This window comes from Carcharodon carcharias, chromosome 2, assembly GCF_017639515.1.
Source record: "Carcharodon carcharias isolate sCarCar2 chromosome 2, sCarCar2.pri, whole genome shotgun sequence".
NCBI lineage: Eukaryota > Metazoa > Chordata > Chondrichthyes > Lamniformes > Lamnidae > Carcharodon > Carcharodon carcharias.
The window spans coordinates 90006118-90030329 of NC_054468.1; the positions used below are offsets into that span (position 1 = coordinate 90006118).

A 24212-nucleotide genomic window follows, 5' to 3' on the forward strand; every position below is an offset into this window, starting at 1 on the left:
TGCTGGGATTATAGCTGAGCTCAGAGCTGGGCGTATAACTGGATTTGGTGCTGGGATTATAGCTGAGCTCTGAGCTGGGCGTATAACTGGAGTTGGAGCTGGGATTATAGCTGAGCTCAGAGCTGAGAGTATAACTGGAGTTGGAGCTGGGATTATAGCTGAGCTCAGAGCTGAGAGTATAACTAGAGTTGGAGCTGGGATTATAGCTGAGCTCAGCTGGGCGTATAACTGGAGTTGGAGCTGGGATTATAGCTGAGCTCGAAGCTGGGCGTATAACTGGAGTTGGAGCTGGGATTATAGCTGAGCTCGGAGCTGGGCATATAACGGAATCTTTCCTGTTAACACCTTTGTATTTCCAACAGGTGACGATAGCAGTGGATCGGGAAGTGGCGACTCCTGCTCAGAGGATGGCTGTGGCAGGAGAAGGTTTATCAATGCTGCAACCCGGTCACCCGTTGTCTATGCCATCCCAGAGCAGAGTGGGAAATCCAAACTAGGAAATGGTGGTAATGTCCTGCGATGCTCAGCCACCTTTGTCCACCTTCTGGCTTTGGTCCTTGCCCTGCCATTTTTCTGGCGGTAGAATTCTTTGTGGGGCATGAGAGAGAGACTGAGGCAAAACCTTTGCCAAAAAGGACAAGCATTTTGTTTAACCTTGCAACAAGATAAAAGAATCTTATGGCTATTTGTAAATTCTGGCGGTGCTGGAGGTGAATATACTTTGGATCTTTGAACACTTTGGGGAGGGGAGTTTCCTCTGTGCAGTTGGAGGAGGTCCCAGTACTTTTCAAGCCGAAATTTTTTCCCCACCTTTTGGACATCTGGTCACCCATTCTCAACACAACACAAACACAGGCTCCCACTGGGAGACCAGGAGATTTCTGTGTATAGAAAGGCTAATAATAAAAAAATCTTAAGGCTGAGATTGAACTCCTGTTCTTGAAGGTAAACATGCCAGCGAAGTATGATCTGGTACATCATGCACATTGTCAGTATGGGCACCCACAGTAATGTCATGTGGATGTTATCCCTATATTTCAGATGATTTGCATCATTGAGGAATACCAGGATCAGTCTCCCTGGAGATTTTTTTTCCCCGATAGCAAGGCTATTTGGTTCTTCTTAGCCTGTAGTGTATGAAGCGTTGGTATAATTGTTTGTGAAATGTCCTTATTGCGGGGTTCTCTGTTTCTCATATTAAGCCTTTAAGAGCAAAACGGTGGTTGATATTTCTCAAAAGGTCAGAGATCGACTGATGCTACTTGTACTGTTGTTAACGCTGCACTGTCAAGATGGTAGAGAATGGGATTATTAAGTGGGGTGGGGGTGGGGGGGGGTGCAGGTAGGATGAGCGTGGGAAGTTACCTTCTGCAGGAGTTAAAACATTTTTAAAAATTGGATTATTGAGACCATCCTCCTATTGTGACACAAATGCCTCCTCAATGGCACAGACAGGAATCTGCTGTCATCTCTTGCAGGCGAGTAACTTGTATTCATTTTTGTTTCAACAGAAGGGTTAATGGAAAAATAGAATAGGCAGACGAGATGTTTTTAAAAGAGAAAATGATTACAAGCACACCCGTGCAAAAAGCCAACTTGAAGCTGACCTGGGGTGGCCGATTAATATTCAGCAGCGAGTGCATAGGGAGATGATGGATAAAATGTCCCCTTGCTTTCTCGTTCTTGAATTTTCAGTTTACTGAAAAATCGAGGTCAATAAATGAGTATGCTGATGGTCGTGGGGCAGAGGGTGGGGCTGATAAAAAGGGAACGGGCCTTAGATCAGATACCTTATGTATGTTGTCCTTGTGTGGTAGAGCTGTAGAAGCATTGTTGTGTTTTAAAATATGGCTACCATTTTAAGCCCAAAAGCTAACAGCCAATGGAGGCATTCTGCGGTATGAGTGCTGGGAAATGTTAGGTCTAAAAGGGTGGTCACTGCCTTTGAACTGCAAAATTAAAGAAGGGAAAATAATTAAGTTGCATTGCTTGAAAAGACATAAAAACAAGATATCTCGCTAGGTGGGGAAGGGATGGTTTTGCTGTGGCAATAGTGAGCTGGCTGTGGAACAACTATTCAGCTTCCCAGTTGTGCCCGTTCATTCTAGGAATTCATTTTGTCCTCAACATTGCCTTGTATGCCTTTTGCATTTTGGAAAAAATTAATAAAAAAACAAAATTGCACACAGAAATGGCATGCTAACCTCCAATTTATTTCCATTAGTTCTCTTTTTTAGCATTTTTAGTTTTCTGTTTAATTTAACATTTCATTTCAAGCCTACACATACCCAACTCTTCCCACCAAAAGTCATTTCAGTCTTATGTAAAGTATGTAGTTAGGTATTTTCTCCAACAATGATTTGATGTGTTGGTGGTGACCCTGGATATGCTGCTGTTACCCAGTGGTAACTTGGATAACCTCGCAACCACCACCCCCTCATCCAGTGATGACCCCTGTGTAAACCAAAATTCCCTTATTCAATGGTTACCCTGGATATGCCTGCCCTCATTCAGTGTTGACCCTGGATAACCCACTCACCCTACCTCACCCAATGGGAACCCTGGATAACACCCCACCTCCTCACCCAGTGGTGACCCTGGATAACTCCTCACCCCTTTGCCCAGTGGTGACCCCGGATATCCCCTCCCCCTCCCCCTGCTCCCCACCCCATGAGCAGTTTGCCTCATTTTACAGAGAGTAACCTTTGGGTGTATGTATATCATTTGCTTATAGACCTCCATGAAATAAAATTTGGTATTTAAAAAAAAACAGGTACTTTATATAGTAGGCTGGGTCACAGATGTCACATGGTAACTAATGTAGAAGATTTCTTTGTTCACATTTTTAAATTACATTTCTACTCAATAATTCTCCATGACATGTCACAACAGAAAGCACTGGGATTGATACAAAAATGAAAAAATAAAGGCTAAAACAAAGTCAAATATATTGGCGGCTTAAAATAGAAGTTGTCTGTCACGACCTGACAGATTTATAAAGATTCCCACTTTCAAACTCCGTTCAAACCGCTCAAATCTCCTCAGAATATTTCATTTATTAAAAACTGTTTTTTGGTTTTTCTCCATCAGACTGACCACACAGTTGAGGATTAAATCCCTGTTCCCTTTTCTTTGGGTCCTATTTTACATGCATATTGCTAATATTCCAGCTGGTGGTTGTGATTCTTTCAAAAAATATATATTTTAATAATTTTTTGCACTGTCTTAACTTTAGGTTTTAAAATAAAATGTAATTGGGACCAAGCTGGTTTGAAATTTAAGGATCTAACAATGCTGGAGGGGTTATTTTCTCGCTGCATGTGTTATTCGATATCCACCTTCCACCCCCTGGCCCCCACCTCCCCCACACCAAGTTCCTGATTTTTTTTCTCTGTAATTCTCAGTTACTGATTGCTGTAACGAAGCTTCTGTTATTTGCAGTTGTTGTCTGGATAACTTTTAACTTCACTTGCTTTTGAGTAAAGCCTAACATGAATTACTCTATATTTGATACTAAATGTCTTCTCTCATGCTGTTCCCCCACCTCTTGAGTTTCCTCATGCTTTTCTTCCATGCTTTTCATGTCTTCTGTGAGTTCCCCCACCACTCCCTCTCTCTTTCTCACATTCTTTCTGAGTCGTTCTATTGCATTTTTTTCCCTCTCAAATTATTCTCTCTCTCACACGTTCTCTTGCATGGTAGGGAGTAAACTTTTACAATGAGACAAGAGTTGCAGCTTACATTCAATTAAAACTTTTCAGTGTCTTTGAGTGAATGGTTTAGGATTTTTTATATTACCGCAGGTGTAAATTTTTGTAAAATCTATTAATTTAAAAAGAAAGCGACCATTTGATGACAATAACAAGGGTTGGGAGAATGGTTTAATGCGATTGGAGGAGAAAGTCTTTTTTAGTTATGGGACCTATGTACCAACGGTAGTTAAGTCGCTGTATGGAGGAATGTACACACACACTGCTTTCGGGGTTGCAAGGCGCCGAACCAATTGAATGGCCTTGTAAAATCTTAAAACCTGGTGCGCTTGTCCAATGTGGAATTGCTAGTCGAGTCTGGCTTCAGGGGGCTGCAAGGGTAGATGATGAGAGGGTCTCTTCTCCCTTTCACTCATCCCAGCTAACAGGTCACCTTTTATGAGTGTGGAGAAGGGGCATTGGCAATAGTTTTACAGACACAGCATAGCAAGCATGTACATCTAAAAATAACGAAACATAAAAGGACAATCTCTATTCCTTTCCCCATCCCTTCACCATTTTAAGTTGCTTTAACTGTACTTTCCTGTCTTTTGTACTAATATCAGCTCAGGGTTCATGCAGTTCAGACACTAAGCATGCAGGGACGGCCTTGAAAGGCCTACCTTTATCCTGTGATGTTTGACACTTTACATAATCATTGGTCATCTTTTGAGAATTCATTTGGGACAGTGGGGGGGGGGTGGGTTAGGATCAGGGCATCTTGTGCACCATCATTGGTAACACACGCATCGTGACTGGTCTTTACAAAAAGGCAGCGTCTGACTTATTGGGGCCTTTCAACTGCCTCTAGTTTCTCGGTTCTGTTTTGTTTCAGTACCTGGCGATTGGCAGAGTGTGTTGGGTTTTTCGCCATTCCTAGGGGTAAGGTTGGTGGTGTGGTTGCTGGGATTTGGTTTGATCTCCTTGCAGGTTAAGCAAGCCTGTTCAATCTGGCATGCGCACTGCACCAATAGGGCCCTTACAGTTTGTTTGTTGGCCTGGGGCCAAACTCTAGCAAGCAAGGGGGAGATTGCTGGAGGGAGGGATTCCCTATGGCTACCCCCTCTTAAATTTCCAGGTGGAATTTTCTTCTCATTTATCATAGTAATAAGTGGAATGAGGGATAAAAATTGTAGCCCAGTTATGTCCAAAGGTCTTACAAGGAGGAGGGACCATTTTGCCCACCACAGCATACATTTCTCTTGCTCCCAATTCCTGGCCTGGTTGCCAGCAATTTTCCTCAGACATTTCAATTTGTTTTCCCCAAAGCACCAAAATGTTGAACAGACCTTTTTAGGGTCAGGAGGAGAGCGGAGAGCCTTTTATATCAGGGAGGACCTCTTAAGTGGCTGTTATCACAAAAGTGCATTGTCACCATGCCAACGACAGCCTCGGGCCTCGGTAGCACAACTCCTGCCCCTGTGGCCATGTCAACTCAGTGGATTGTTTTACTCACTTCATGGGTTCACTGATGTAGAGAAAAGCTTTGCCCCATCAAGTTGAAACACCTCACAAGTCATTCTGTGCCTTTTTAAACTCAAAAGGAATGTATTAAATGTCAATATGGTAGTCTCTCTTTAATTTTAATGTTGATCGTTTGATTGGGCTGTTTACTGTCAATAACCTCCAAGACTAAGATGCTTTGGAAATCAGTGTTGTTAAGTCTTTCTTTATTGTGTTATTTTGTTGCTTTAAAAAAATAACAAAAGTACACATTCACCCGTTTACTAGACTTTTGGTTTCAAAGCTTTTCAAAAAATAAAAAGAACATTTTGAGTCTAATGTCTCAGCTCTCCTTGCCTCTTTTAAAACTCACTTTTCGCAACCCCAGGTTGTCCCAAAGTCTTCTACAGCCAATTTTGAAATGTAGTCATTGCTGTATTTTGGAAAGGCGCTGGTCAGTTTGCACAAAGCAAGGACACACACAACATGGTGATAATGACCAGATTATCTGGCAAGAAATACGCCAGTCTTAAGCCAATTCGATTCACTCCACATGATATGAAGAAACGGCAGAAGACACTGGATACTGCAAAGGCTGGGCCCTGATAATATTCTGACAATAGTACTGAAAACTTCTGCTCCAGAACTTGCTGTGCCCCTAGCCAAGCTGTTCCAGTACAGCTACAACACTGGCATCTACCCAGCAATGTTGAAAATTGCCCAGGTATGTCCTGTAAACAAAAACCGGACAAATTCAACCCAGTCAATTATCGTCCCATTAGTCTACCCTCAATCATCAGTAAAATAATGGGAGGGGTCATCAACAGTGCTATTAAGCAGCACTTGCTTAGCAATAACCTGCTCACTGACACTCAATTTGGTTCCGCCAGCGCCACTCAGCTCCTGACCTCATTACAGCCTTGGTTCAAACATGGGCAAAAGAGCTGAATTCCCGAGTTGAGGTGAGAGTGACTGCCTTTGACATCAAGGCAGCATTTGACAGAGTGTGGCATCAAGGAGCCCTAGCAAAACTGGAGCTAATGGGAATCGGGGGAAAACTCTCCACTGGTTGAAGTTATACCTAGCACAAAGGAAGATGGTTGTTCAGCTCCAGGACATCACTGTAGGAGTTCCTCGGGGTAGTGTCCTAGGCCCAACCATCTTCAGCTGTTTCACCAATAACCTTCCTTCCATCATAAGGTCAGAAGTCGGGATGTTCACTGATGATTGCACAATGTTCAGCACCATTCACGACTCTCCAAATGCTGAAGTAGACCATCTCCAAATGCAGCAAGAACTGGACAATATCCAGACTTGGGCTGACAAGTGGCAAGTAACATTTGCGCCACACAAGTGCCAGGCAATAACCATCTCCAATAAGAGAGAATCTAACCATCATCACTTGATGTTCAATGGCATTACCAGCACTGAATCCCCCACTATCAACTTCTTGGGGGTTACCATTGACCAGAAAGTGAACAGGGCCAACTAGTCATGTAAATACTGTGGCTACAAAGCAGGTCAGAAGGAACAAATCGTGCGATGAGTAACTCACCTTCTGACCTCCCCAAAGCCTGTCCACTATCTCCAAGGCACAAGTCAGGAGTGTGATGGAATTCTCTCCACTTGTTTGGATGAGTGCAGCTCCAAGAGTGCTCAAGAAGCTCAACACCATCTAGGACAAAGCAGTCTGCCTGATTGACACCCCATCCACAAACATTCACTCCCTCCACCACCAACAAACAGTAGCAGCAGTGTGTACCATCCACAAGAATCACTGCAGAAACTCACCAATGCTCCTTAGACAGCACCTTCCAAACCTACGACCACTACCATCGAGAAGGACAAGGGCAGCAGATAGATTGGAACACCAGCACCTGGAAGCTCCCCTCCAAGTCACTCACCATCCTGACTTGGAAATATATCGCCGTTCCTTCACTGTTGCTGGGTCAAAATCCTGGAACTCCCACTGGTCGAGCAATTATGATTGGGGATTCACAAGACTCCAGAATTAGAGGAGTGCAGATATCTCAAGACGGTTGTGGGGTTGGAGGAAACTACGGACATAGGAAAATGTGAGGCCAGGGAGGGATTTGAAAACAAAGATGGGAATTTAAAATCAAGGTGTTGCTTGACCGAGAGCTTACATAGGGGAATGGGGCATGTTGCGATTTAAGGCACAGAAAACAGAGTTTTGGATGACCTCGAGGTTACAGGGGGTAGGATATGGGAATCCATGGCCTTTTACCCTGAAGCAGGTGTGCTGCACACTGAACATTGACTAACACTCAAGTGGAAGTGACAGCTGCAGCTGACTGAATTCATGATCCTCTCACATGCCTGGCCCCTGGCATACAGGTGTGGACTTCAGACATGGGGCAGCAAGACTAGTATGTTCCCGATTTTTGTTTTGGCCTGTAGTTTCCTGAGGCACTCACGATAGTTCGCAATTTCGAGCCAGGCTCTCTTTGTTATTGTTGATGATACTTTCTTCCCAGCTGGCTACAGGATGTCCTGCTGACAGACTGGACAAGGAGCTCCAGGTCCTGAGTGCTGAATCTGGGAGCTGCTGCTCCCTGGCTCTCAGCTGAGGCTCTCCTCAGCAACATTCTGGCACAGGATTATACAAAGCATATTGGTCAGTATGTGTGCTCACCTCATGTGCTGCATAACATTAGCTGGGTCTGTTTGGATGCTGGGTAGGGGCTAATGAGCTGAGCTGTGACAGTAATTACTGGCTTTGCAGTGTGAAGGCTGTGCGACCTCACTGTTGGCATGCACATTGCCAACATGGCATGGGCAGGTAATGAGCTGCCATGTCGCTGCGAGCCATTTCCTCTTGAGGTGCAGGCATGCGTGAGAATGGCACGTGACTCAGAAGTGACAGAGCATGGCATCAGTGGTCACCCATCTCTGGTGAAGTGGGAGGGACAGGGGTCTTGTGAGAAGCATCGCGGCTGAAGGCTGTGTGTAGAAGGCAGTCCCAGAGCTGAGTTTCTGATCTCGCTGCAGAGTGCAGGAACCTGAACCTACAGATGCATGCAACTTCTCGCATTGGAGAGAAGGATGAGAAAGTGCCAGGGTTGACCCAGTGCTGCAAGTGCCAGCCTCATAAGGAGTGGCAGGGCAAGGCAGCAAAGATGAGCAGTTTTCAGATGGAGGGCTCGTACTGAGCCAACAGCGACAACAACCTGTTGGCCATCAGTTACAGTGATAGGAAACAAAAGTACTCCCATGACAAAGGTCAAACTGCTCTTTGGAAAGTGCTTGCAACACCTCTTGCAGCACATAATGGTGTGGAGGCTGGCCTTATAATGGGCCAAGGCCCAGATTAGCCAGCTATTGCTTCTTGCCCATTTCTGGCTCCATGCAGCCTCTGAAGGCAGCAGGCCCACCTCTAGCCCAAACCCGCTTTCTCAGGACAAAAATATGGCGAATGGGCTCTTCGGAGACAGGAATGGGATCTCAAAGTCAGGAAATTTCCTGACTCCTGATTCTCATCTCAGCAATGAAAATTCGGCCCACTCTCTTTTTTTCCAACAGAAGGTATTTACTGCGCAATTCCGCTTGCTACTTCACCTGAAAGGAAGGGGAAATAGTGCCCAAATATTCCCTCAACCACCAAGCACCAGGTCACTGACACCCTCGAGGGCCTGCAGCAGTTGAAATAACCATTTGGGCAAAGCTGTGGCTTAGACATGGCCACCTGGACACAGCTTCAGTTACTGATGGGTTGAGCAAGGATTTAGATTGGGCAAGAATCTAGTTTATAGATTAAAAGTATTCTGATTAATCACTGGGTGGTACCATTCTGCCAAGTGGTGATTCGAGACATGTGAAAACTGGATAGTGTTTGTCAGTGAACGCTTCTAATACATGGGTCATTGCAGCTGAGCCCAATCCCATTCTGTGTGGAACATTAATCAGGAAAACTTCAGAGGTTGAAAAAGCCTACAGGCCAAAGAAGGGCGGCCGGAGTTTTGGAGAGGGGGTATAGATAGGGCAGCCCAAGAGTCTGGGAGGGGGAAGGTAGCAGGAGCAATGCATTATCACAAGGGGAAGGTTCCACTGCACTTAACCACAATGTTTGGGAGATGTTGGGTTTGATCCAGGTTGAAAATACTTTTAAGAGTGATCGATTTTTAAAAACCAGGTAAGTCCTAATGATTTCTCTCCCTACAATGTGGTTCCTCTCCTAATTAGATTAACAAATCGCCAAGATCTGATGGCTTTCACCCCAGGGATTAAAAAATAAGTGAGGAAATATTTTAGTCATTATCTTCCAAAACTCTCTGGATTCATGAGTTGTCCCACTAGTTTGGACAATTGCCAATGTCACTCCATTATTTAAACAAGGTAGGAGAGAGAAATCAAGCAATTATAGTCCTGTCAGTCTAACATCAGCTTTGGAGAATTTAATAGAATCTGTTATTAGGGATAGAGTAACCGAGCACTTGGAGAAATCAGGCATGGGCTTGTTAAGATAATTGCCAGGTTGTTATGGACAGGAGGGAGATGATAGGGATGGTTCCCCTTTTTCCAACCTCTCGACTGACCAAAGACAGATGTGTTCTTAAAAGGAAGGGTGTTTTTAACAATGAGTGCTGTAACTGCTGAGAAGAGACAACGGACAGGCTCTCTAGTCAGCTTCAAAAAAGATCAATGTTGATGATTCAACACCCAAATGTATTTGCGACTACACCCACTCATGCACTCATATAGGTACACACTCACACACACATACAGGTACACACTCACGCACTCATACAGGTACACACTTGCGCACATACAGGTACACACTCACGCACTCATACAGGTACACACTTGAGCACATACAGGTACACACTCATGCACTCATACAGGTACACACTTGCGCACATACAGGTACACACTCACGCACTAATACAGGTACGCATTTGCGCACATACAGGTACACACTCACGCACTCATACAGGTACACACGCACTCGTACAGGTACACACTCACGCACTCATACAGGTACACACACACTCATACAGGTACACACTCACACTCATACAGGTACACACTCACGCACTCATACAGGTACACATTTGCTCATATACAGGTACACACTCACACACTCATACAGGTACACACTCACGTACTCAAGAAGAGATTGTGATCACAAAAGGTGGCATACACTTAGACCTTAAAAGTTTGAAAGTTCTCGGTCACACTTGCTTTTCCTGAGATGAAGCCTTGAAATGTTGCAGGCCTGTTTTGATCCACTGAAGAAAAGGCTCTGGAGGTTTAGGAAGACAAATTCACTGAGGTTTGTTGCTTTCAGAAGCAGATTTCTTCTGTTCTACTCCAGTCAAGTGCAATTGAAGCCCTGTACAAAACTCTGGCTCAGTTCCTCAAATAGAGAGGTAAAGGCCAACCCAAATTCTCTGCCTCCTTATGTTCTTAGGTAGAGTCTTGTTCCTTCACTGATCTGGATCTTTCTCTACCTTTCTGCTCCAAAAATGTGCCTTATTAAATGTCCTTATCTGAAACCTAGTTTCTGTCATGTGTCCAAAGTGTTTCTGTTCATTGTCCTCACAAATTGGTTTCTGACGACCACACCATTGTCAAACAATGGGGTACAAATTTTCTGCATTCACGATAGAATAGCCCATTTTCACACCCATTCTCTGGATTTCAACTCTGAAGTTGAAAAGTCTACAAACAGTATTGGTAAAGCAGTTTCTTTAATTATTTGGAGAAGGGCAGCCATTAACCACAGGAAAGATCTGTTGCATTTTAACGATTTGTCCAAACATGAAGGTTAGCTCAGGGATCTTGTGCAATTGACAGGAAAGAAAAGGTCACCTGACCTCTCAACTTCATTTTGTTTTAGAATGTCCATTCTCCATTTTATTTTAAAGTAGTGTCCATTCAAAATTGTACCCCACACTGTGTGAGCATGATAATATCTAACTAATTTAGTTGAAATTTTTGAGCAAGTTTCTAATATCTAATAAGGGAGTGTCTAAGGATGTTATTTATATGGACTTCCATAGACATTTGATATGATTCTACAAAGAGACTGTAAATAAAAATGAAAGCACAGAATTGGAAGCAACCAATCCAACATTGATCCAACAGAGGCCGCTGGTGAGAAGTGACTGAAGCATTCTGGGAGAAGTCACCGCAGCCACCGCGCCTCAGGAGGGAATCGAGGAGAAGGACTCTTGCACTCAACAGGAGGAAGAGCATCCAACAGAGGGCGCTGGTGAGAAGTACCTGAAGCATTCTGGGAGAAGTCACCACAGCCACCGCGCCTCAGGAGGGAATTGAGGAGAAGGACTCTTGCACTCAATAGGAGGAAGAGCATCCAACAGAAGGCGCTGGTGAGAAGTAACTGAAGCATTCTGGGAGAAGTCACCGCAGACACTGTGACTCAGGAGGGAATTGAGAAGGACCCACTGTCAAAGAACGGAATAGCCCCAAACATTACATTGCTGTAGTGTTTCCATCCCTCCCTCCTCCTCAAACCTAAAATAAAAGAGAGAGAGGAAGAGGCAGTGCCTTCAGGAGTGCACCAGACCTGCGAGGGACACTCTTCTGAACGTGGATTTTAAAGAAAAAGCAGCTGATTCGTGAGTAAATCCTGGGAGCAGACTCGGAGGGAGGAGCACCAGAGTGGTGAGTATAAATCTAGCTTATCTTGGGGATTCGCAGCCTTGTCTCCAGGGAGCAGACACGGAGGGAGGAGCACAGGAGCGGTGACCTCGGGGCACAGAGTAACTGAAGCCAAAACAGAAAAAGTGACATCACAGGAAAGCTATGACCTGATTGGTTGGTAAGAAATCTGCACCAAATTTGGGGAAAAAAACACTGCAAAGCTAATTAATAAATTAATTATCTAAGTCTAGATGGCTGGGCAGGTGATGTGCTGTAGCTGGCAGATCCACAGTGACCACATCTGCAGCAAGTGTTGGTTGCTGGAGGAACTCCGGCTCAGAATTGATGAGCTGGAGTCCGAGCTCCGGATGCTGCGGCACATCCGGGAGGGGGAGAGTTACCTGGAGGCGGTCACTCGGCAGATTAAGTACCTCAAATTCGGTCAGTGATCAGGGTCAGCAGGGTGTGACTGCAAGTGAGGCAGGTAGAGGGATCTTGACCTTGTCTAACAGGTACGAGGTACTTGCTCCCTGTGTGGATGAGGAAGAGGGCTGTAGGGAGGATGAGCCAGCTGACCACGGCACCGTGGCACAGGATGCCATTCAAGAGGGGGGAGCAAAAAGACAAGTGGTAGTTGGGGAAAAAAAGACAAGGGGATTCTATAATTAGTGGAATTGATAGCATCCTTTGTAAGCAGGGTCAAGAGTCCAGTGTGGTATGTTGCCTGCCCGGTGCCAGGGTGAGGGACATCTCTGACCGGCTTGAAAGGATATTGGAGAGGGAGGGGGAGGATCCAGTTGTTGTGGTCCACGTCGGGTCAAATAACATAGGCAAGACTAGGAAAGAGGACCTGTTTGGGGATTATCAGGAACTAGGAACTAAGTTAAAGAACAGGTCCTCAAGAGTTATAATCTCTGGATTACTACCCGAGCCACGTGCAAATTGGCATATGGATGCGAGAATAAGGGAAGTAAACACATTGCTAAAGGAGTGGTGCGGGAAAGAGGGGTTCCATTTCATGGGGCATTGGCATCAGTTTTGGAACAGGAGGGATCTGTACCATTGGGACAGTCTCCACCTGAACCGATCTGGGACCAATGTTCTAGCGAAAAGGGTAAATAGGGTGGTCAACAGGACTTTAAGCTAGAAAGTTGGGGGGTAGGGAAGGGTAAAACTCCAAGAAGTATGACTAATGGGAAACAAAGCAGCAGGTTAGCGCGTTGGGGGGTGGGGGGGAGGGGGGGATGTGGATTCAACTTCATGGAAAATTATGAAAAAAATGAAAAGAATGGAGAGCCCAGGAGAGGCTATTAAAGTCCCCAGAACACAAAATAGGACAGGGTGTTTGGAAAGGGCTAGGAATCTAACTTCAAGCACATCAGATAAAGGGATGACAATGAGAAAGGGGACAGGAAATACAGGACTGAAGGTGTTGTATCTGAATGCACGCAGTATACAAAATAAGGTAATTGAGCTTGTGGTGCAGATTGAAATTGGCAGCTATGATGTGGTGGGCATCGCGGAGACATGGCTGCAAGGGGATCAGGACTGGGAGCTAAATATTCAAGGATATACATCCTATCGAAAAGATAGGCAGGTTGGCAGAGGGGTTGCTTTGTTCGTAAGAAATGAAATTAAATCGATAGCAAGAAATGACGTAGAGTCAGATGATGTAGAATCTGTGTGGGTAGAGTTGAGGAACTGCAAAGGTCAAAAAAACATAATCGGAGTTATGCACAGACCTCCGAACAGTAGTCAGGATGTGGGGCACAAGATACGGCAGTATATAGAAAAGGCGTGTAAGAAAGGCAAGGTTACAGTGATCATGGGGGATTTCAATATCCAGGTAGACTGGGAAAATCAGGTTGGTAGTGGATCCCAAAAAAAGGAATTTGTGGAATGTTTACGAGATGGCTTTTTGGAGCAGCTTGTGGTGGAGCCCACTAGGGAACAGGCAATTCTAGATCTAGTGATGTGTAATGAGGCAGATTTGATAAGGGAGCTTAAGGTGAAGGAACCCTTAGGAGAAAGTGACCATAATATGATAGAATTTATCCTGCAATTTGAGAGGAAAAAGCTGGAATCAGATGTAACGGTATTACAGTTGAATAAAGGCAACTACAGAGGCATGAGGGAGGAGCTGGCCAGAATTGACTGGGAGATGAACCTAGCAGGAAAGACAATGGAACAGCAATGGCAGGAGTTTCTGGGAGTAATTTGGGAGACACAGCAAAAATTCATCCCTAGGAAGAAGAAGCATACTAAAGGGAGGACGAGGCAACCATGGCTGAGAAGGGAAGTCAGGGACAGCATAAAAGCTAAAGAGAAAGCATACAATGCGGCGAAGAGCAGTGGGAAACCAGGGGATTGGGAAGCCTACAAAGACCAACAGAGGACAACTAAAAAAGAAATAAGGAGGGAGAAGATTAAATATGAGGGTAAACTAGCCAGTAATATAAAAGAAGATTGCAAGAGTTTTTTTAGATATATAAAGGGTAAGAGAGAGGCAAAAGTGGACATTGGACCACTGATAAATGACGCTGGAGAAGTAGTAGTGGGGAACAAAGAAATGGCGGAGGAACTAAATAGGTACTTTGCGTTAGTTTCACAGTGGAAGACACGAGTAACATCTCCAAAGTTCAATAGAGTCGGGGGGCAGAGGTGAGTATGGTGGCCATTACCAAGGAGAAGGTGCTAGGAAAACTGAAAGGTCTGAAGGTGGATAAATCACCTGGACCAGATGGATTACACCCTAGAGTTCTGAAGGAGATAACTGAAGAGATAGTGGAGGCGTTAGTGGTGATCTTTCAGGAATCACTGGAGTTAGGGAGGGTCCCAGAGGACTGGAAAATCGTTAATGTAACCCCCCTGTTTAAGAAGGGAGTGAGGCAAAAGACAGGAAATTACAGGCCGATTAGCCTGACCTCGGTCTTTGGTAAGATTTTAGAGTCTATTATTAAGGATGAGATTTCAGAATATTTGGAAGTGCATGGTAAAATAGGGCGAAGTCAGCATGGTTTCATCAAGGGGAGGTCATGCCTGACAAATCTGTTAGAATTCTTTGAGGAGTTAACGAGTAGGTTAGACAAAGGAGAGCCAATGGATGTTATCTACTTGGACTTCCAGAAGGCCTTTGACAAGGTGCCACACAGGAGACTGCTCAGTAAGATAAGAGCCCATGGTGTTAGAGACAAGGTACTAGCATGGATAGAAGATTGGCTGTCTGGCAGGAGGCAGAGAGTGGGGATAAGGGGGTCCTTCTCAGGATGGCGGCTGGTGACTAGTGGAGTTCCGCAGGGGTCAGTTTTGTGACCACAACTTTTCACTTTATACGTTAATGATCTAGATGAAAGAACTGAGGGCATCATGACTAAGTCTGCAGATGATACAAAGATGGTTGGAGGGACAGATAGTATTGAGGAGGCAGGGAGGCTGCAGAAGGATTTGGACAGGTTAGGAGAATGGGCAAAGAAGTGGCAGATGGAATACAACATGGGGAAGTGTGAGGTCATGCCCTTTGGTAGGAAGAATAGTGGCATAGACTATTTTCTAAATGGGGAGAGAATTCAGATATCTGGAGTGCAAAGGGATTTGGGAGTCCTAATCCAGGATTCTCTTAAGGTTAACTTGCAGGTTGAGTCAGTAGTTAGGAAGGCAAATGCAATGTTGGCATTTATTTCGAGAGGACTAGAATATAAAAGCAGGGATGTGCTGCTGAGCAAAAACAGAATTACCTGGAAAAACTCAGCAGGTCTGGCAGCATCGGCGGAGAAGAAAAGAGTTGACGTTTCGAGTCCTCATGACCCTTCAACAGAACTTGAGTTCGAGTCCAAGAAAGAGTTGAAATATAAGCTGGTTTAAGGTGTGTGGTTGGCGGGGTGGGGGGGGGGGGAGGGGGGCAGAGAGAGAGAGAGAGAGAGAGGAGGAGAGGGGGTTGGTGTAGTTGTAGGGACAAACAAGCAGTGATAGAAGCAGATCATCAAAAGATGTCAACAACAATAGAACAAAAGAACACATAGGTGTTAAAGTTGGTGATATTATCTAAACGATTGTGTTAATTAAGAATGGATGGTAGGGCACTCAAGGTATAGCTCTAGTGGGGCTGGGGAGAGCATAAAAGATTTTAAAATATTTAAAAATAATGGAAATAGGTGGGAAAAGAAAAATCTTGTTTCCAGGACTGTCACTGACCTCATCTCCTCTGGGGATCTTCCTCCCACAGCTTCCAACCTGATAGTTGCCCAAACTCGGATGGCCCGCTTCTATCTCCTACCCAAAATCCACAAACAGAACTGCCCCGGTAGACCGATCGTCTCAGCTTGCTCCTACCCCACAGAACTCATTTCTCGTTATCTTGACTCCCTTCTCTCTCCCCTTGTCCAGTCCCTTCCCACCTACATCCGTGATTCCTCTGACACCTTACGTCACATCAACAATTTCCAGTTCCCTGGCCCCAATCGCTTCCTCTTCACCATGGACGTCCAATCCCTCTACACCTCCATCCCCCACCAGGATGGTCTGAGGGCCCTTAGCTTCTTCCTCGAACAGAGGCCCGAACAACCCTATCCACCACTACTCTCCTCTGTCTGGCTGAACTTGTTCTCACGCTGAACAATTTCTCCTTCAACTCCTCTCACTTCCTCCAAATAAAAGGTGTGGCTATGGGTACCCGCATGGGCCCCAGCTATGCCTGACTCTTTATGGGGTATGTAGAACATTCCTTGTTCCAGTCCTACTCCGGCCCCCTTTCACAACTCTTTCTCCGGTACCTCGATGATTACTTCAGTGCTGCTTCATGCTCTCGTCGGGACTTAGAAAAATTTATTAATTTTGCTTCCAATCTCCACCCCTCCATCATTTTCACGTGGTCCATCTCTGACACTTCCCTTCCCTTCCTTGACCTCTCTGTCTCAATCTCTGGTGATAGACTGTCCACCAATATCCATTACAAACCCACCAATTCCCACAGCTACCTCGACTACAGCTCCTCACACCCCGCTTCCTGTAAGGACTCCATCCCATTCTCTCAGTTCCTTCGCCTCCGTCGCATCTGTTCCGATGATGCTACCTTCAAAAACAGTTCCTCTGACATGTCCTCCTTCTTCCTTAACCGAGGTTTTCCACCCACGGTCGTTGACAGGGCCCTCAACCGTGTCCGGCCCATCTCCCGCGCATCCACCCTCACGCCTTCTCCTCCCTCCCAGAAACATGATAGGGTCCCCCTTGTCCTCAATTATCACCCCACCAGCCTCCGCATTCAAAGGATCATCCTCCGCCATTTCCGCCAACTCCAGCATGATGCCACCACCAAACACATCTTCCCTTCACCCCCTCTATCGGGATTCCGTAGGGATCGCTCCCTCCGGGACACCCTGGTCCACTCCTCCATCACCCCCTACTCCTCAACCCCCTCCTATGGCACCACCCCATGCCCACGCAAAAGATGCAACACCTGCCCCTTCACTTCCTCTCTCCTCACCGTCCAAGGACCCAAACACTCCTTTCAAGTGAAGCAGCATTTCACTTGCATTTCCCCCAACTTAGTCTACTGCATTCGTTGCTCCCAATGTGGTCTCCTCTACATTGGAGAGACCAAACGTAAACTGGGCGACCGCTTTGCAGAACACCTGCGGTCTGTCCGCAAGAATGACCCAAACCACCATGTCGCTTGCCATTTTAACACTCCACCCTGCTCTCTTGCCCACATGTCTGTCCTTGGCTTGCTGCATTGTTCCAGTGAAGCCCAACACAAACTGGAGGAACAACACCTCATCTTCCGACTAGGCACTTTACAGCCTTCCGGACTGAATATTGAATTCAACAACTTTAGGTCTTGAGCTCCCATCCCCACCCCCTTTCTGTTTCCCCCTTCCTTTTTTTTCCAAATAAATTATATAGATTTTTCTTTTCCCACCTATTTCCATTATTTTTAAATATTTTAAAATCTTTTATGCTCCCCCCACCCCCACTAGAGCTATACCTTGAGTGCCCTAACATCCATTTTTAATTAGCACATTCGTTTAGATATCACCAACTTCAACACCTATATGTTCTTTTGTTCTATTGTTGTTGACATCTTTTGATGATCTGCTTCTATCACTGCTTGTTTGTCCCTACAACTACACCAACCCCCTCCACTTCTCTCTCTCTCTCTCTCTCCGCACCCCCCCCCCCCCACCCCACCCCCCTACACACCTTAAACCACCTTATATTTCAACTCTTTCTTGGACTCAAACTCAAGTTCTGTCGAAGGGTCATGAGGACTCGAAACGTCAACTCTTTTCTTCTCCGCCGATGCTGCCAGACCTGCTGAGTTTTTCCAGGTAATTCTGTTTTTGTTTTGGATTTCCAGCATCCGCAGTTTTTTTGTTTTTATCGATGTGCTGCTGAGGCTTGATAAGGCTCTGGTCAGACCACATTTAGAATATTTTGAGCAATTTTGGGCCCCGTATCTCAGGAAGGATGTTCTGGCCCTAGAGAGGGCCAGAGGAGGTTCACAAGAACGATCCCAGGAATGAAAGGCTTAATATATGAGGAACGTCTGAGGACTCTGGATCTATACTCGATGGAGTTTAGAAGGATGAGGGGGGATCTGATTGAAACTTACAGAATACTGAAAGGCCTGGATTGAGTGGACGTGGGGAAGATGTTTCCATTAGTAGGAGAGACTAGGACCCGAGGACACAGCCTCAGAGTAAAGGGAAGACCTTTTAGGACAGAAATGAGGAGAAACTTCTTTAGCCAAAGATTGTTGAATCTATGAAATTCATTGCCACAGAAGGCTGTGGAGGTCAGGTCACTGAGTGTATTTAAGAGCAAGATAGATAGGTTCTTGATTGGTAAGGGGATCAAGGGTTACGGGGAGAAGGCGGGAGAATGGGGTTGAGAAACTTATCAGCCATGATTGAATGGCGGAGCAGACTCGATGGGCCGAAGGGCCTAATTTCTGCTCCTATGTCTTATGGTCTTATGGTCTAACCTTTTGACATAGGTAGATAATTGATTCAAAGATAGAAGACAGAGAGTAGAGATAATGGATATGTACTCAAACTGGCAGGTGTGATTAGCAGTGTCCCCATATTGGTACCTCAGTATTATACTACATTTATCAATGACTTTGATGAAGAAATAAATAGCCATGTAACCGAATTTGCTGGCCACACTGAGTTAGCAGGTGCTGTAAGGAATGTAGACATCACAAAAGTTCTAAAGGGACACTGACAGATTAAGTGAATGGGCATAACTGTGGTAGATAAAGTTCAGTGTGCAGGAGTGTGAGGTCATCCACTTTGGACCTAAGAAAGATTAATCTGAGTGTCTTCTAATTGGTAATCACTATAAGTTAGTGGATAGGTACAAAAAATAAATTTGAAAGCTAATGAATGTTAGCATTCATCTTAAAGCAGCTGGAATACAATGCAGTGGACATGATGCTACAGTTAAGTAAAGTTCGACCACATCTTGAGTACTGCATTTATTTTGAAAACCACATCCCAGGAAGCATATATTGGCCGTGGAGGGGGATGCAGTGCAGATGCAACAGAATGACGCTGGAGCTAAAATTATGTGCATGGGTTGAATAGACTTGTATTTGTTGGAGTATAGAGGATTAAAAGGTGATCAGACTAGGGTGTTTAATATTATTAAAGGTGTTACTAAGATAAACAGATCGATAAGTTATTTCCTCCGGTGAGGAAATCCAGAACAAGGACACCTCACCTTCAAATTAGAGCTCTAGCATTCGGGGGTGATGTCAGGAAGCACTTCTTTACACAAAGGGTAGTGGAAATCTGGAACTGCCTCTTCTCTGTCTCAATTTCTGGTGAAAGACGGTCCACCAATATCTATTACAAGCCTACCGACTCCCACAGCTACCTCGACTATAGAGCCTTACACCCCACTTCCTGTAAGGATTCCATCCCATTCTCAGTTCCTTTGCCTCCATCACATCTGTTCTGATGATGCCACTTTCCAAATCAGTTCCCCTGAGATGTCTTGCTTCTTCCTTAACCAAGGTTTTCCACCCATGGTGGTTGACAGGGCCCTCAACCGTGTCCGGCCCATCTCCCACACATCCACCCTCACACTTTCCTCTCCCTCCCAGAACAATGATAGGGTTCCCCCTTGTCCTCACTTATCACCCCACCAGCCTCCGCATTCAAAGGATCATCCTCCGCCATTTCCGCCAACTCTAGCATGATGCACCACCAAATACATCTTCTCTTCACACCCCCTGGTGACATTCTGCAGGGATCGTTCCCTCTGGGACACCCTGGCCCACACCTCCAATACCTCCTACACCTCAGCCCCCTCGCATGGCATCTTCCCATGCAACTGCAGAAGGTGCAACATCTGCCCCTTTACTTCCCCCCTCCTCACTGTCCAAGGGCCCAAACACTCCTTTCAAGCACTTCACTTGCACTTCCCTCAATTTAGTCTTCTGCATTCGCTGCTTCCAATGCGGTCTCCTCTACATTGGAGAGACTAAACACAGACTGGGTGACTGCTTTGCGGAGCACCTTCAGTCTGTCCGCAAGCATGACCCAGACCTCCCTGTCGCTTGCCATTTCAACACACCACCCTGCTCTCATGCCCACATGTCCATCCTTGGCCTGCTGCAACGTTCCAGTGAAGCTCAACGCAAACTGGAGGAACAGCACCTCATCTTCCGACTAGGCACTTCACAGCCTTCTGGACCTAACATTGAGTTCAACAACTTCAGATCATGAACTCTCTCCTCCATCCCCACCCCCTTTCCAATCTCCCTTTTTCCATATTTATAATTTTTTTAATATATTTTTCTTTTCCCACCTATTTTTAAATTTATTTTGATCTATCGTTTTATCTCCACCTTTTAGCCCATTTCAATCCCTTCTCCCTACCCCACCCTCACTAGGGCCATTTGTCACTTGCCTGTCCTGCTTTCTAACCTTAATGTCACCATTAGCACATTCCTTAGCTAATATCACCACCGTCAACACCCCTTTGTCCTTTTGTCTATGACATCTTTGGCAATCTCTCCTTTGCCTCCACCTATCACTGGTCCTCTATCCAGCTCTACCTGACCCACCCCACCTTAAACAGCTTATATTTCACCTCATTTCTAATTTCCTTAGTTCTGATGAAGAGACATACCGACTCGAAACGTTAACCGTATTCCTCTCCACAGATGCTGTCAGACCTGCTGAGTTTTTCCAGCTATTTTTGTTTTCGTTTCAGATTTCCAGCATCTGCAGTATTTTGCTTTTATCCTCGAAACAGTTGTTGGGGCTGAGAGGCAATTGAAAATTTCAAGAATGAGCTTGTTAGATTTTTGTAGGCAAACATATTGAAGATTGCAGAACCAAGGAAGTATATCAATGGTTCTCAACCTTCTTGCTCATGAACAACTTCAGTTGGGCAAAAGACCCAGAGAACCATTTAGCAGTCTTACCCACCTGCTTTCACTTGCCACTACAAAAAACTCATCAGAATGAATGGGAAGAATGGTGCTGCTTTTGATGAGACTCCAGTGAGGTGATTTCTGGTTCCAAGCTCCAGAGCTTCAGTCTCATGTCTCCACATTCAGCTGGCTCCTCTTCTTTGTTTGCAGCCTCACGAGTGTGGAAAATCCAACCTTGTAATTGTATGTCATAACCGTAAGATAAACCTGCTCTATAAAATGGCATTGTTGTTGCTTGTACTTCTGATGGCTTGTGTCACAGATGGGGAACCTGGTCTGGTTGTGTGATGTCATGTGAGTGGTGGAGATGAAGGTTCTGCCTGTTCCCTTGTATGGGCCTTGATCAGGATGTTACACGTCAGTGATTTGTATTTTGGATCAGCCCATGCACCACCTGAAGGATTCGTGCGGGCCACACTTTGAGAATGGCTGTGGCAGATGTAGTTAAAGTACAGGTCAGCCATGATCTAACTGAATAACAGATAGATTCGAGGGGCCGAATGGCCTACTCCTATTCCTATGGGTCATATAATGACAGGATCCAGCCTCGATAGATAGCCTGTGCTGTGCTAGCTGATTTGAGTCAGGGTTGCAATAGGGTATGTGAGTAAAAACCCATGTGCAATGTCGTGCTGGGGAAAGGAGATAAAATCAGGCCAACTTTCCACTTCTAAGTGCCAAGCGTGAGCTGCACAGATATGTGTGGACAACGTGAGGGCAGGATCAGGCACACTGCCAAGCACGATAAAATGGCCAAATGGGTGAGGGAACCATCAGTACCCGTCAGCTGTACCCAGGGCCTTTAGGACAGGAGGAAGTAGCAGCACCATACTTAGCAGTCAGCACATCCTGGTGTAAGACATCAATGAAAACAGAGTGTCTCTCTTCTTAGTGCATCTCCATTCTTTCTCTCACAACAGAGTGATTCAGGTCTGGAACGCACTGCCTGAGATCGTGGTGGAGGTAGCTTCAGTCGAGGCATTTAAGATTGTCTGAAGAGGAAGAATGTGCTGGGCTACGGGGAGAAGGTGGGAGAGTGGCACCAGGTGAATTAGGCCTTCAGAGAGCCAGCACAGACACAACGGGCTGAATGACCTCCTCCTGAGCTGTAACCATTCTATGATTCAGTAGAACACATTGAGGTTTAAATTGTATGGCCGCTGAAAATGGACTCTGGATTGCAGTGCACCATTAACCCCTGCTTATTGAGTGAAATGCAGGTCTCATGCCATCTTGGTGCTGCCTTTTAATTATAATGATTGTTGCTTGGAGCCAAAGCTCCCCAATCAGCAGGGGCCCAACATCATCACTAAATAGCTCAAAATGCTAGCCCATACCGATTAAAGGGAAGGTACATTATGACTGAAGCAGATTGTTGGAATTGTTCTTTAAGTGACCTGGGAAAGAGGGAAGAATGGCTTACCATTGGAAAGAGGTGGCATTGGCTTTTCAGACACTGCACTGGAGGTCTCAGTGGAAGAGATGGAAAGGGAGAGAGATGCCCTGTATCCCCAGTGTGGGCAGGAGGCCCTCCAGGCCCATGATGAGAAGGCAGTGGGAACAGATAGCTGTGGAGGTAAATGCCAGGACTATAACCATTGGGAGCTTAATGCCGTCCCAGGAGAAGTTCAATGGCCTCCCAGGAGTGATCAAGGTCAGTGAATGCATCTTCAAATGCCATGTCCTATCAATTGCACCCACATCATCAATCTACCAACAATCTCTATCCATGAGGATTCAAACTTACCACTCATTTGCTCTACATCACACTCAGACATTTAGCTTGATGCAAAGCCCCATACCCACAGATGGCCCACAGGCTGGAGGACCTCTGCCTGCCTGAGCAGCAGTGGCCACTGCTCCTGGTGGTGCTGCTGAGGCTGATGGCACTGATTGGGCCGGCAGCTCTCAGGGATGGGCTGTCATCCTGAGCAGGACAGCAACCCTAGTGGTAGCCACTTCACATGGCTGCTGCCTGTAAAATTTGAAGGGAAGATGCACCAGCCATCTGTGTCAGCCACACGCATTTCCTGCTGATATCTGTGTAGTGTTCAATTGTTCAATTATCCTGTGTTTGATTATGTGACTCTGGTAAATGACCTATGCTTACTGTGTTTGATTGGTTGAACCTGGGTGTTGACTCAGAGGGGAGAATTTTCTCCCCATCGGGCGGGCCGTTCGGGAATGGGCATGGAGTCGTTTGCCACCTGTAATCAGCTGTGCACCCCCATTTTACGTGGGTGGGCCAATTAAGGCCCACCCAGCATGAGGTGCACCCGGAAGAACTGAGCTGCCTCAGGGGGATTAAGTTCAGTGCAAAGGCTGGTAAAAATAAAAAAATATTATTCAGACATGTCCACTCATGCGACAGTGTCACATAAGCTGGGGCATGTTTATGAATTTTAATAAAAAAATTTTTAAAGTTCATAAACCCTTCATGAAATCTCATCCTGCCCGTGGATGAGGTTCCATGAGAAATGTGAAGGCCGGCTGGGCTCTTCGCCTGCACACCCACCCACCCCCCCAGCCAACCTTAAGGTTGGACAGGTAGGCCTGACAATTGCTTTAATTAGTCTATTAATGGCCTCAACAGGCCTCTGACAGTTTGGCGGGTGCGCGGCCGACTCCGGTGCACACCCGCCCAATGGAAGATCAGAATGACGCGCTTTGACGTCATCACACGTCTTTTTACACTTCGGCGTGCCAGGCCCCGCCCCTGCTCGCCAACCAGAAGATTCTGCCCAGAGAAAAGTAAACAGACGCCACAGAAGCTACTAAAAGTTGAGCTAAAGCATAGTGGATGTAGACATTTTAAAGCATTGTATAAAACTCTATCAATAAAGTTCCTGCACACTTAAAAACAAGCAGCATCTCTGCATTGCTCTGAGGAATGTCAAATATATAAAATATATAACAGCCAGCCCAATCAGCAAACTTCAAGCCAATGATTC

At 45.7% G+C, this 24212-nt stretch overlaps 1 protein-coding gene across 1 annotated transcript in view; it reads left to right on the forward strand.

Moving 5' to 3' along the window:
* Window positions 1–5531, forward strand: part of LOC121269636 (glypican-1-like) — a 186050-nt gene extending 180519 nt beyond the window's left edge. The window contains exon 9 of the mRNA XM_041174391.1: window positions 363–5531. Within this exon, the coding sequence (XP_041030325.1) occupies window positions 363–583 (221 nt within the window). The 3' untranslated portion in view covers window positions 584–5531. The remainder of the gene's footprint in view (window positions 1–362) is intronic.
* The last annotated feature ends 18681 nt before the right edge of the window (window positions 5532–24212 follow it).